At 63.9% G+C, this 13,572-nt stretch overlaps 1 protein-coding gene across 2 annotated transcripts in view; it reads left to right on the top strand.

Annotated features, from left to right (window-relative positions):
* SSBP4 (single stranded DNA binding protein 4) overlaps window positions 1-13,572 on the top strand; it is a 65,935-nt gene that overhangs the window by 16,579 nt on the left and 35,784 nt on the right. For both annotated transcript variants that reach the window (XM_073323668.2, XM_073323669.2), the window contains 2 exons: window positions 10,496-10,568; window positions 11,561-11,622. Coding sequence is in view for 1 of the 2 variants with exons in the window: in XM_073323669.2 (XP_073179770.1) it covers window positions 10,496-10,568; window positions 11,561-11,622 (135 nt within the window). In the remaining variant the exon portion in view is untranslated. The remainder of the gene's footprint in view (window positions 1-10,495; window positions 10,569-11,560; window positions 11,623-13,572) is intronic.

The raw sequence follows: 13,572 nt of genomic DNA, 5'->3' as shown, positions 1-13,572 counted from the left end.
CGGGGCTCCGGAGCGAGGGTCCGCCCGGCTGGGGAGCCGCGTCGGGGGCCGGAGCGGGGCGGGGACGCGTCGCGGGGGCTGCGGGGGCCCGGGGCCCGGCCCTCGCCCACCGCGGAGCCCCCGGAGCCAGGCGGGTCCGGCCCGGCGCGGGGGGCTGCGAGCGGCCGCCCCTGGGGTGACTTGGGCGGCTCGGGGCCCCGCCAGCCCCCGGCCCTGCCGCGAGGAGCGCCTGGGGGCCCCGGCGTCGCTCCGGGAGCGGGGCGGGGGTCAGCAGACGCCCCGGGGGGGGGCGGGAAGTGTCAGGGGCTGGGTGCCCGCACCCTGCCCCCGGGGCCGGCCCCGGCAGGAGCCCCCCCACCCCCCCATTGTTAGGGGCAGCCCGGCCGGGCGCTGCTGGGCCGGGGCTGCAGCCTGGGACGCTGCCCGGCGGGTCCCGCAAGTCGCGGCCGGCCCGGGCTGAAGTCCGGGGGGGGACCCTGCACACGGGCCCCGCGGAGCTGCTGCTGGTAGCAGGTGTCGATCCTGTCGGGGCCCCGCTGGGCTGGGCGCTGCTCGGACCCAGCCCAGCCGGCTCCTGTCCCAGGGGCTGGCAGGACCCAGTCCCAGCCCTGCGGGGCTCTGGGCAAAGGGTCCCGGCCAGGAGGAACCCGCCGCTCCTGGGCTCTCCCTTGTCCGAGGGGCAAAGCCTGACTGGCAGCGGCCAACCGAGGCAGCAGGTTGCCCTGTGGCCCCCCCGCCCCATCCTATGGCAGAACTGCGCAGAACAAGGGTGTGGCTGGGCACAGGTACATGGGGGGGGGGGAGGACAGATGGTGGGGGTGCGCAGTGTGATGTGTGAGTGAGTTCTGCATGGGGGGGGGGGAAGTGCGAGCTTAGTTTGCCCTGGGTGTTGGGCCTGGGGGGAGGTGCCAGGCTGGTGCAATACCTCACCATGTGCAAACAGATTTTCCCCTGCGGGGGGCAGTTACTCTGTGGAGAGCCCTGTCTCTCCCCCCCGCCCTTGCCCCAGGGCAGCTCTCAGTGGCAGCAGGGGGTTTGCGTCTGGCACATCACAGTGGTCGTGTGCTGGCTGGAACCGGGCCCTTTGGCTCGGTGCGCGGCCTGAGCCGTGTTCTTCGCTGTTGGGCAGATGTGGGATCCCGCAGGGAGGCGAGGGTGAACCTCTTCCTACCGAGACTGGCACGTGGACCAGAGAGTGACAGGAACCAGCCAGAGACCCGGGAGGGGATTGGTAGCGCCCCCCCCCCCCCCCAGCCTGTCCCTTTCAGGCGGACTTGGGATATTATTTCAGTGACAAAGAAGGAAGACAATGCAACCTTGGGACCAGACAGCCGCTTGGTGCCTACCCCTGGAGCTTCCTGGCGTTGGTGGGTGATGGTTGTGAGCAAGGGGGTTCCCGAAGGATTGGGCCGGTCTCGGCCCATATCCCGTCTCCAACAGTGGCTCTGTGTGTCTCTGCTCCAGGGGCTGGAGGGTGCATCACGGCCCATCAACTGCTGCTGCGATGGGCCGGGAAGGCTGCGGGTGCTGGGACGGAGGGGGCTGCAGGGCTGGAGCGTTTGCTGTCGGAAACACTGGGGCCACCCGCTGCACAGACCGTTCAAGTAACGAGAGCAGGGGAAAGGCTGGAGGAGGGAACCCCAGGACTGAGCTTCCCCTCCCCAAGCCAGGGCCAGGGCAGGCTCTGGTAGTAGAATGGAGTCCGGACAGTCCTCCTTGCTTTGATTCTGGGGCGGCTGCGATGGGCCCTGGGGTGCCGGATGGGCCCTGGCTGAATCACTCGCAGGAGCCAGATGCTCGACCCGCCTTTGGCGCCGGTCGGTCCCACTGAGGCAGCCGCGCTGACTCGGGATCCAGGTGAGCCGTATCCGCTTAGCGGCAGCTGCCTGATTACATCCCTGCGCTGTCACTCGCTCATTCATAAAAGCGGCCCCTTGAGAGCAGGGGACGTGCCTCCTACAAACACAGCAGTCAGCCGGGGGGGGGGGGGGGGACTCTGCCTGTGTGTGTCTGTCCGTCTGTCTGCCCTGTGCGTGTCTGTGTGTCACCACGTCTCCCCGGGGGGTCAGTGCAGGACCCCGTACTGCTCCCTTTCCCCAGGCGATGCCAGGCCAGGGGAGCCGAGGGACCAACCCCAGCCTTGCCCCGGGGGGCTCCTCTGCCCCCGGGCCCCATTGAAATGTCCCTGGCTTGTATCTGGAATCCAGGGGAGAGGGTCTGTTCCATTACATGATCATTCTGGGGGGTGGGAGGATTGCAGGCTGGCTCAGCTGTGCTGGGGGCGGTGAGATGCGGGGGCCCAGCTGGTTGGGGGAGGGAATGTGGGGCCAAGCTCCCTAGGTGGAGGGAATGGCTAGAAAAGCAAGTGACCTGCCCTGGGGCCTGTGGTTCCAGACCCCATCCTGATTTAGTAGCTCGGGAGGGAGGGGCTGGGGCAGTCGGCCCACCCGGCTGGCTCGGCTCCACGTGGGGTGAGCTGCGTTGGAGTCAGTGCAGCTGCTTAGGCGAGTTTACTCACTACAGGATTGGGGCTGTGGTCTTCCTCGGGGGGTGGGTGTGCCCCCCCGCCCCGCTTGCTGGCTGGGAGCCCTGGTCTTCTCGTCTCAGGGCTGGAGTTCAGGCCTGGCTGGCTGTATGTGGCCCATGCCCGCTGCTTCCAGGCTCCTGGACAGGAGCATCTGGGCCCGCTCTCCCCGCACGGAGCCGTTCTCTGTACCCCCCCCATGCGGTGCCACCGGTGAGGACAGCTGGCGCTGCTAGGTTAGGCCAGCACTGCCCCGTGGGCACCTGGGGTGGGCAGAGCTGGGAGCTGCTGCTGCGGAGGGTGAGGAGAGCTGGCAGGGGCTGGGGCTGAGCCTGGGGGAGATGCCAGGGGCTTTGGGAGGAACCATAACAAGTTGACTCGGCCCCATCTGGGTGTTGTCAATGACCCTTCTGCTTTCCCTGGTGTGGCAGGAGGAGAGTGAAGAGCTGGGGGAGGGGGGCTCATAGGGAGGGGGCTGGAAGGAGGGAGAAGCAGGTGGGGCATGCGGCCCGTAGGGGGCCAGTCCCAGCCAGGCCCCATGGTGACGCTCACCAGCGATTGTTCCCGTTGTTTTCTGCACTTGGTTGGTGATGGCCGAGAAGCTGGGATCTCCGCTCGGACTCGCTGGCGTTGGTTTTCCTCCAGCACACGTGTGCGCACGCATTTGTTATTGTAGGGTTGCCAGCAAGGGCTGAGCCTGCATGCAGCTCTTTGTTGTTGTAGCTGTCATGGGGCGTGGCGGAGGTGAGGAGGACCAGGGAGCTTGGGGGAGGCTGTGAAGTGAAGAATGGGATCGGTGAGGCCGGCCAGAGCTGGGGAACCCCTGGGGAGTTGCAGGAGCTTGTGCAGCGGCTCCTGGGAATGTGGGGTGATCCAGCCTGGCTGCGGGAAGCCAAGCCTGAAACGGTGGATCCTAGCAGCCGGGGCAGGGCTCCCTGGTGAGTGGAGCCCGGTGGGGATGCTGCCCCCTTGCAGCACGCCAGGGGATAGGGGTTGGGGTTGGAGGGAGGATCCAGAGCAGGGGGTAGGACTTGCAGCGGGCAGGCCTGGCTGAGTGGAACTGAAGGGAGCCCTGGCCTGGGGCTGGAGAAGGGGGGAGGATCGAACCTGGGACCTTTCAGGTGGACGTCCTGGGGCGCAGGGCCCTGGAACTGGGGCAGAGAGGCTGGTGCCAACCTAGACGTGGGCCCTTGGGAGGCTGAGCTGGAAGGGACGTCCCTGGCAGGGGCATGGCAGTCAGCTGGGATTTGCTGCACTCTGGGAGTTCGGGACGACTGGCTTTGGCATGAGGGTTCTGTGGGTCAGCTCATGGGAACGTGACTGTACTGTGCCCACAGGGGGACTTCGGATAAACACTAGACTATGTTACCTTTGGTGGGTGAGTGAAGGGGAAACTGAGGCAGGTGTCCTGGCTGTGCCATGGAGGTACTGAGGGGAAGCTGCCCTACTGCAGGAGGGTTGCTGGTGAGCTTTGGACCTCTCTGTGTTGGTGGGCTGTAGTAGGTGAGCCCTGGGCTGTTGGCTTTGGGTTCATTTGTGTTGCTTTAAGGAAAACTTTGCATTGGAGCATTGACACTGAAGAGAAAACGCATGAAAACGAGCCAGACCCTGCCAAGAGATGCAGAGACAAGCCCCAGCCTTCCCCTGTGGGAGGCACTACTCTCCAGAGTAGCAGGAGCAGGGGAGAGCCAGGCTGTGGGGAAGCCGGGGGTGGGGGTTGTGCCACTATCCAGGTCCCTTGGAGACTCCAAAGCATCACTCTGGGAATCTGCCCCATAGAGACTCTCTGGGACCCCCCTGCCCTCGCCAGCCCCTCATGTGGCAGCTAGCCACCTCCTGCAGCCTTCCCTCCATGCAGAGGGTGAGTGGGCTGGATAGTATGGGGGGGCTGCCTCCAAGAACTTCTTCCATGTGTCTCCGAGGGTCTCGGATGCCTGGGTCCAGAACCGGTCCTGGCTTTAGTGCTCTGAACAGGCCCTGATCCACCAGCTCTGCAGGGGTTTGTCCGTTCCCGGCTGCTGCTCCGGGAGGGGAGAAGACGACATGAGCGCTGAATTCTCTGCTGGCGTCGCTCTGCCCACTGCAGTGGGAGCATGCTGGGTTGCACCAGCTGAGGATCTGGCCCTGGGAAGCAGTGGCTAGAGACTTTTCCCTTTGAATGTCTCATGGAAGTGCAGAGTGGTTGTTATCTGCAGGGCCTTGCCCAGGGGCCAGGGGAGTGTGCGCTGCACAAACACAGAGGAAAAACACTACCCTGAGTGTAGAGGAAAACGTTTAGAATCAGACATGTGCAAAGTTTATCCTGGCGCCCGTAACCATAGTATCTGGGCTCCTTCCATGTCCAGAGCAGTAGCCGCGTCCCCTGTGGGCTCCGTGGAGTGTCTGGCTGCTCTCGCTTTCGGGCAGCTCTCTGCTGGGGGGAGGTTTGCGCCTGGCTGCCTTGCTGGCTGTTGTCAGAGGCTCTGTCCTGGGGCTGTCTGGGTGGAAGGATGCTCGTGTCACTCAGGCTCTCCAAGAGGAAGGCTTTGCAGAGACTCTCCGGCTGCCCTGGTTCCCCTCTGGGCATTTGCTCCAAGGCTGGGTCCCCTCTGCTTGGGCCTCAGCTGTCAGGCCTGCTCCCAGGCTTTGTGAGCCACGGCGTCCCAGACCAGCACGTCCCTGATGGTGTCCCAACGGTCTCTGCCATTCTGACCCCCTGTTCCCCCAACTCCAGAGACCCAGCTGGTGTCCGGGTGACTATCTCTGCCCTCAGCCCGCCCCAGACAGCTCCTGAGTCGGGCAGTGGTGGAAGCTCTGCTGTTCCCCACAGACCTCGGTCCTAGGAGCTCCTGGCTGCGCTGCCTGGGGCCCAGGGCTGAGGCTGGAGCGAGGTCTCTGTCCCCGTCCCCGCAGGCTGGTAGCTGGGGCGGGAAGCCAGTGTGTGCAGGCCAGGCCTGAACATCGTGGCGCAGGGGGAAGCTGCTCCTGCTCCCCCACGCCTGGCCCTGCTGCTGCTGGCCCCTTGGGCCCAGGCATGGCCCATTCTCCTGGGGGCTTCTTGTTCCAGGAAGCCCCGTGCAAGTGACTGTGCCCAGAAGAGCAGTGCTGCCCAGCCCAGTAACAGCCCTGGGTGCTCTGTGAACCCCAGCTTGGTAATGGCAGGACCAGAGACCCTGTAGCTGCCCACAGCACATGCCAGGTAAACCATGGCTGGGAAACCCGTTCACAGGATGGACTTCCTGTAGGAGTGTAGGGAGCTGGGTCCTGGGCTAGAAAACCATGCACCATCTGTTCCAGCTGGTACACTCTCAGCTCGCAGCCCCTCAGTCCTGCCCCCCACGCACACCTGGGATCCCTGGCACCATGGTGCCATTTCTTGGCAGGCTGCAGCATTGGGTTTGGGGTGCGGTGGAGCCCCCCAGGGTTTCCAATGCACTGAGGTGCTGTCACAGCCCTGCTCTTGCGAGCCCCATAGCAACAGCTCACAGGGAAGCAGGAGGGCCCTGGGAGAACCTGACCGTGTGGCAATCCTATCTGGGGGGCTGCTATTTGCAGCTAGCACAAAGGGCTGGGGGAGGGCTTGGGCTCTCCTGGTGCCCAAGGTGTCTGTACAGTGCCTAGTGCCTGGGGGGCTGTAGCTGCTCCTCCCAGGGAGCCAAGCAGGGCATCCCCAGCTCCCCACCCAACCAGCTGGCTTCGAGGCCAGCTCAGCCCTTGCTACATGTCCAGCTCCCATCAGGGCCTGCCACAGTGGGGGGCAGTGCAGGGCACAGGGGGGCCGTCCACCTGCATTCTGGCCTGGCTGTGCTGACCTTGCCTCATTGGTGGGAGGGTCCTGTTTCCAGCCCCCCCACTCCACCCCTCCATGGACGCAGCTGGAGCAAGCAGGTGCCCCCGCTCCTCTGCCATCCTGGCTGTCTTTACCCTTGCGCAGAGGTTACCTCGAGCCTGGAGTTCCTGCGCCGTCTGGCTTGTTCTAATCCCCTGCCCCCCGTGGCATTAAGACCCAGCTCTGGTGGAAGCGCGCGGTAGTGTTAACCCCCAGGGTGCTGCACAGGAGCTGATGGAGCCAGCAGGGAGGGTGGAGATCTCCGTGCACAGCCCTCTGCCTGGGGTAACCCATCTGGGTGCCCTGCTGGGCTGGGGCTGCTGCCTGGCAGGACTGCAGGAGCCCAAGGGGCCAGTGTGCAGAAAGCTCCCTCCGGTGAGAGGATGAGCAGTGCCCGGCTGTGAGCGTGGGCTGGGCCCTGCCCTGGAGCCAGGATGGACGGACATGGGGAGTTCCGGGCAGGGCCTGGCCTGAGCTGGGCTCTTCCCCTCTGGAGACCCACAGGCCATATCCTGAGCCTGTCCAGCTGCTAGCCATGGCCGAGGGGGAGGGGGGGCCGGGTGCCTGGCCGATCCCAGGACACTGTGCCCGGTGTTCCCGGTGTGGATTGTGCTGTCTGTTGCATCCCCAGCTAGCTGAGTGGGCAGGCGTGCCAGCTGTGTCCCACACCAAGTGGGCACACGCTCTGCAGCCTGAGACCTGGGGTAATTCTCTGCCCTGGGGACACTCCCATCTCCACCTATTCAGAGCTGCTGCTCTCCAGCTGGCCCTGCCTCCTCCTGCTCCCTGTGCCAGAACAGGCCGGCCAGGCCCCTCAAGTTCCTGCACTGAGCAGGCTTGGGGGGGCCCCCTTGGGGGCCAGGCAGCCTGGTGGGGGAGCTGGTTAAGTGGGCAGAGCAGGGGCAGTTCTCTGTGGATTTCTCCAGCACTGCGCTCTTCCCCATGGCATGTCTGTCTGCCCAGGGGGACCCTGGTTGGAACCCAGCTCCTGCCGTGGCAAGGAGCAACTCCCTGTGCCAGTTGCTACCAGTCGGTAGGAGGGGGTAATGGCCATGTCCCGTTCTGAGGGCTGTAGGGCTGAACTGCCTGGCTCCAGCCCTGGCACAAGGAAAGGCTCCCATGGCCATGTGTTGGGTGGACATGCGGGCAGGGGGGCACAGAGGATGGCTTCCATTCCTGGCATGGCCACAGCAGGGAGGCAGGTTCCGTACCCCCCCATGCCACTCCCGACGGGGCTGTGAGGCCAGTGGGAGGCTCCTCCCCCTGTGTGTCTAGATGCCAGCCCCCCGTCCCAGTGCTGGCAGTGCAGGCTGGGCTGAGGGGTCTGAGCCCCCACGTCTCATCACCCCACAGCCTTCACCCCTTAGAACTGGTGCCCTGCCTGCTCCCCGTGGGGGCTGAATGTGCCAGGCCTCTGCCCCTAAGAGCAGAGCAATGCCCCGTGAGCCTGTTGCCCTGTGCACTGGTTGCATCTCTTAGGGATCCCGGGGAGTGGAAGGATGATGTTGCATGGGTGGGGAAGTGGCTGAGTTCCCCCCTCCGTTCATCCCTCTGCCCCCAGCCTTTCCCTCCTCATCTCCCCTTGTGCTCTTTCTCTGCATCGCTTGCCCATTCGCCTCCCACGAGCCCTGGGGCCTCTCCCACGCCGTGGCCTGGGCTGGCTGGGAACACCCCACCCGGCGGGACTCGGACATCACTGTTACCAGTGCTGATGAGGTTTCACTGCCTGCAGCCCCGGGGGACTGAGCCCTGCATGGGACGCTCGTTTATGGCTCCTGGTTTGCCAGGCGGGTACTGTGTGGGAGCCGCCCTGGCTCATCCCTGCCCTGGCTGCCTGGTGAGGGGGTGGGCTTTGCAGCTGGGGGTGGGGGAGGCACTTCCAGTCCAGGGATTTAATTCTCTGTGCTCTAGGAAAGCTCCATCTGCGCCTCTCATCATCCCTCTTATGTCCTTCCCAGCCCTGTGGATCCTCCCTTGCACATGGGGATCTGGCCGCCTGGGGGAGCAGGGGAACCGTGGGTTCTGGCAAGCCCAGCACGCTGGCCCATCTGAACCAGCTCAGCAGCTGGGCCCTGTCTGGCTCCCCATGTAAACTCAGCAGGGCTGCGGGGGAGGGATCAGCCCCTGCTGCCAGGTGAGGCTTTAACACCCAGCCCTTGTGAGTCTGTATGGACTGGCTGGCCTGGCATGCTGGGGCCACAGGGTGGGAAGGGGGGGGTGAAACAAACCTTGCCCCCTTCCCTTCGCTAGTGGTGGGCGAGCCAACGTCCGTGACATCCGAGTGGGTATGGTGAGGAGAAGGAACCAGCTGCGAGAACTGGGGAAGTGGCTTCAGTACTTGTGGGTCACCACTGAACGGGGGCAGCAGTGGGGCAGGGTGAAGGGAGGGAACCAGCCCCACAGCCTGCCCCAGGGAGCCAGGGTTCTGCAGGCAGCCAGATGACAGGGGTAGTGGGTGAGGTGCATGAGGGGGACCGGACATGGGGGAGCACGATGCATATACCCCCTGCTCCGCAAGGCATGTTGGGCTCCCTGCTAGGGCGCATCTCAGCCCAGCCGCACGGTGCCATTGTCTGGGGGGCAGGCAGTGTTGATGCTCTGGATTTTCTTGCATTGTCGCGGCTTTTCAACCTGCTCAGGATGTTCTGAATAATTGATGCTTTGCGGTGCTGGCAAATGGATGGAGAAGCAGGAGCCAGTGGCGGGGCTGTAGCAGCCCCACTCTCCCTTGGACAGCCCTGGCTGGGAATGCATTTAAACCCATCTCCCTGCAAGGAATGCCTGGTGCCCAGGGGTGTTCCCTGTGTCACTTCCAGGGCACCGCATGGCACTGGGGGAGCCATGCTGGTTACAGAGTGAGTGCCCTGATCCCTGGGGCACTGCCCCTCCTGTTGCATCTGGGGTTATCCCAAGGCTGGGTTTTTTTCTGAATTTGCCAGTTGCCAGAAAAATAACTTAATCTGCCGGGTTGTTGGTGGGTTTGGTTTTTTTTATTTTCTTTATTTAGGATGGGTCTAAAGATTTGCATTCCCATCACCATTCACTGGGGTAGCAAATGGTAAAAGTTTCTGTGTCCAGCCAAAGATGCTGCAGCGTTCCCACTTCTGCAGCTTGAGATAACAGATCAAAATTGTTGAAAATACAGCAGCTGCCTGCCCACCAACATGCCAGCGCCCCGTGCGGGCGTGAGAGGGTTTGAGTCACGTGAGAGTGGGGGGAGGGGTTTGCGGCATTGCCTGGGGGTGCAGCAGGCTTGTCTTGTGGGGGGAGTGTGCGCCTGTCTGTTTGCATTTCGAAGGGGTAACGCCCGCTGCAGCCCCCCATGCTCTGTGGGTTAGGAGTCTGGCACCCCTGGGACTGGCACTGAATGGTCGATTCGGACCATTCCCAACCCTCCCTGCTCCATGGAGCCTGGCATGAGGCCAGAAGAGCTGGGCTGTCTGCTCCAGACACAGGCCCCAGCATCTCAGACTCTCTTCCTGTGGACCTGGAGGGCATGTGGTTCCCCTTGGCTTTAGCAGGGCCTGGCAGGGATGGGCACTTGCCAGACTGAGACTGTGCTTGGTTCTGTGGGTCACAGGGTTCTTGTCTTCCAGCCCCAGTCCAGCCAGTGTGGTGCGGCTGTCGTGTTCCACCCCAGAGGCAACTGCCTGACCCCACTGCCCCCCCCTCACAATGGGAGGCGCTTGCTAAATGCTAGATCTGGGCCTGTGGAGGGGCCTTTGTCTGCGTCCCTGTTCATGGCAAGGGGAGAAGGAAACCTCCCCCCATGGGGAATCTGGTGTTTAGGGGCTCCAGGGGGCTTCTGGAAGCACTGGCCACTTATTCCCAGGGCCTGCTCCACACAGCCCCTGTCCTGCATGCGCAGTGCTGTGCCCAGGGGGAGGAGATGGCAGAATTGGACTCCCAGTCCAGATAGCACAGTGGAGCTGACTGAGGGATCAGGGAGGGAGGAGGAGGGGTGCAGGCTCCCTGGGGCTTGGCTGTGTGGGGCATCGGGACAGAACTAACCCAACTGCTCCTGGGATCAAATGCTCTGGCTGGCTCGGCCCCATGGGCTGCATGGGGCCCAGAGAGCTCCTTGCATGGGGCCAGGTCCTGCTGCAGAGCGGGCTGTGGGGGGGAGGCATTCCTGGGACTGAGGCATCTCTCGTCTTGTGCAGGTTGGCGTTGTACGTGTACGAGTACCTGCTGCATGTGGGAGCCCAGAAATCTGCACAGACCTTCCTCTCGGAGGTAAGACCAGGGTGGCTTTGGGACCCCTGCAGAGTCCGGGGTGGGGGCAGCACCCCACCAGCGTGTCAGGGGGATGCTAGGTCCCGTCAGGAGGAGGGTCCCAGCCGCACAGAGCGGCTCTCCCATCGGCTGCTGGAGCTTCCATCTCAGCCCTGCTCATGTCCCGTCCTGTGTTCTGGCCAGTGCCGTTTTGGCTCCGCTTGGTTCCATGGGCTGCCAAAGCTTTTGATGGCCCCCTTTGTAGGGGCATCCCCAGCCTGGTGAGGGGCCCCAGGTGCACGGCTCCCAGCTAAGGGGGGCTGGGACACAGGGTCTGCAGCTGGGGCAGGGAGAGGGAAGCCCGAGTGCGGTGGGGATGGGCTGGTGGAGGCTGCGTCACCTGGGTGCTGTCACACCGGGTTCTGTGCCGCTGCAGGACATTGGGCAGCTCTATACCCTGGTGCGCCGGAGTGGGGGGAGGGGAGGGCTCTAGGGCTGGGCCGCTGGGGTGATTCCTCCATGTAAGGCCTTGGGGGCAAGGAGCCGGCTGAGGGGCTTCTCTGCTCTGGGGTGAAGGTGAGGGCCTGATGGAGCAAATGAGGGCTCCACACAGCACATTGCTGAACAAGGGTCCCGGAGCTCTGCTGGAGCCCCTTGATCCTGCCCTGCAGCCCCCATCGCTCTCCTGGATGTGGCTGGCCCAGTGCATGGGCCCCAGGAGGGGGATGCTTGCAGGGACAGCACACCCTGGAGACCATCAGGGAGCTGGAGATGTGCTTGGAGCGCCGACCCCCCCTCCTCCCTGACCCTACGATAACCCCCGCACTGAGTCGCCCATCGCAGGTAGCTTCCTGCGCACCATGCCCGCAGGCTGGAGTTAGGAGGCCAGCAGATGGGAACGCTGTGGGGGCCAGGGCTGGATCGCTGCAGGGGTTTGTTCCTGCTGATGCTGCATTTCCACCTGGGATCCCCTGTCTGGACATGGCTCGGGTGACCTGCCTTCTCTCTTGCAGATCCGATGGGAGAAGAATATCACGCTGGGGGAGCCCCCAGGGTTCCTGCACTCCTGGTGGTGGTAAGTGCCCTTCCAAGCTTGGGGCGTGGGGGGACTGTGCCCCAGGCTACAGCCATGGGGTGGGCATGCAGATCCCCTGATCAGCTGGGCTCTGCCGGGGAGAGGATGGCCCCTGCCCTCTCCTTGTCAGCGGAACAGGGGAGGGGGCGGTTGTTAGTGGAGGGGGGAGGGGGAAGGGCTGTTCCCTCCCTCCCCCAGTTCCTGTCCCTGCTGGCTATTCCCTCTGCCGCTGACACTCATCACCTCGAACCCCATAAAGCTGCTGCTCTGCTTTTCCCATCAGCCTGCAGGAGCAACTGGAATTTATTTTGGGTCCCCCCTGTCCCCTCCGCATCCTGCTTCCCGGAAACACCCCGGCTCCCCCAGTGCTGGGCCCCACCACACCCCCCTCACACATATGGAGACAATTTGGCTGGCCCCAAAAAGGCAGAAAGCACCGTTCCTAGGCAGCCACGGGGCTTCGTCCCGTTCGATCTGGGCCTGATGTACTTCCCCGTGGCAGCCCCATGTTCTGGGACCAGCGGGTTCCTTCCAGGCTCCCATCGCTCAGACGGGAGTGCAAAGGAGATAAGGAGCCGATGTACAAATGGGGCAGGATTTGGTTTGTTCTGCACAGCTCCTCTGTTAAAGCGGGGTAAACTAAGGACTTCAGGAGGAGTTCATGGGTAGGGGTCCATCTCTTCCCTCTCCCAGGAGCCTCACTGGACTGGGTTTGTTTGGAGCCAGGTCTGGTTCTGGGCTGTTCTAATGGCCTGGGCTGGGGGGCACGGAGCTCCCATCCTCGTCCACTGAGCTGTGCACACCCTGTCCCGCCTGTCTGCCCCATGACAAAGTAGCTGCTAGCAGGGGCGGTGACTTATATGGGCCCGTGGTGCCTGGGCTCCAACAATATTCAGGGCCCTGTGGCCCGACTCCACCAATGTGTGGGGCCGGGTCTCTCCCCTGACCCTGCCTGCTGCCCCACCCCATGCCTCCCCCCCACTCCCTCCCAGCATCCCAGCAGTGACAGTGGTGGGGGTGAATGTGCTGCTGGGGGGAGGGGGGTCGCTTCCCCCCCCCAGCAGAGCTCACTGCTGCTGGCAGGGAGAGGGCTGGGGGAGTCCTCCTCTCTGGCCCCAGGGCAGCCTGTCTGCACCCCAAACCCATCCCCAGTCCTGAGCCCCCTCCTACATCATTAGGAGAAACTTTTTCACTAGGAGGGTGGTGAAACACTGGAATGCGTTGCCTAGGGAGGTGGTGGAATCTCCTTCCTTAGAAGATTTTAAGGTCAGGCTTGACAAAGCCCTGGCTGGGATGATTTAATTGGGGATGGGTCCTGCTTTTGAGCAGGGGGTTGGACTAGATGACCTCCTGAGGTCCCTTCCAACCCTGATATTCTATGATTCTGTGAACCCCTCATCCCCAGCCCCACACCCCCAACCCTCTGCCTGAGCCCCCTCCCACAGCCCTCACCCCTACACCCCCTCCCTCAGCACCCCCTCCTACCTCCAAACTCCCTCCCAGAGCCTGCACCCCTCATCCCTTCCTACACCCACACCCCCTGCCCCAGCCTGGAGCCTGCACCCAAACTCTGTCCCAGAGCCTGCACCCCTACCCCCTTCTTCTGCCCCCAGACTCCCTTCCAGAGCCTGCGCCCCAGCCCGGAGCCTCCACCCCAGACCCCCTTCCCCCACCCAGACTCCCTCCCAGAGCCTTAGGCAAGTAGGGGGAAGAGTTTGCGGGCGGGTTCTGGGCACCACCACAATTTCTACAAACCTGCCACCCCTGGCTGCCAGATGCCCCGTGCCTGGCTCCACCTGGTGCAGCCCAGCTGCCGGGGGCGTGACCCTCGCCTGGCCCCCAGCTGCAGAGAGCTCTCCAGCCCCACCGCTCTGGGCTGGGACCGCCCAACTGCATGGGGCTGGCATGGACTCCTGGGTCTGTGGGGAGTGCTGCCCCAGGGCATGCCTG

The sequence above is a fragment of the Lepidochelys kempii genome, chromosome 25 (genome assembly GCF_965140285.1).
Source record: "Lepidochelys kempii isolate rLepKem1 chromosome 25, rLepKem1.hap1, whole genome shotgun sequence".
Taxonomy (NCBI): domain Eukaryota; kingdom Metazoa; phylum Chordata; order Testudines; family Cheloniidae; genus Lepidochelys; species Lepidochelys kempii.
This window is presented reverse-complemented; position numbering and strand designations above follow the sequence as displayed.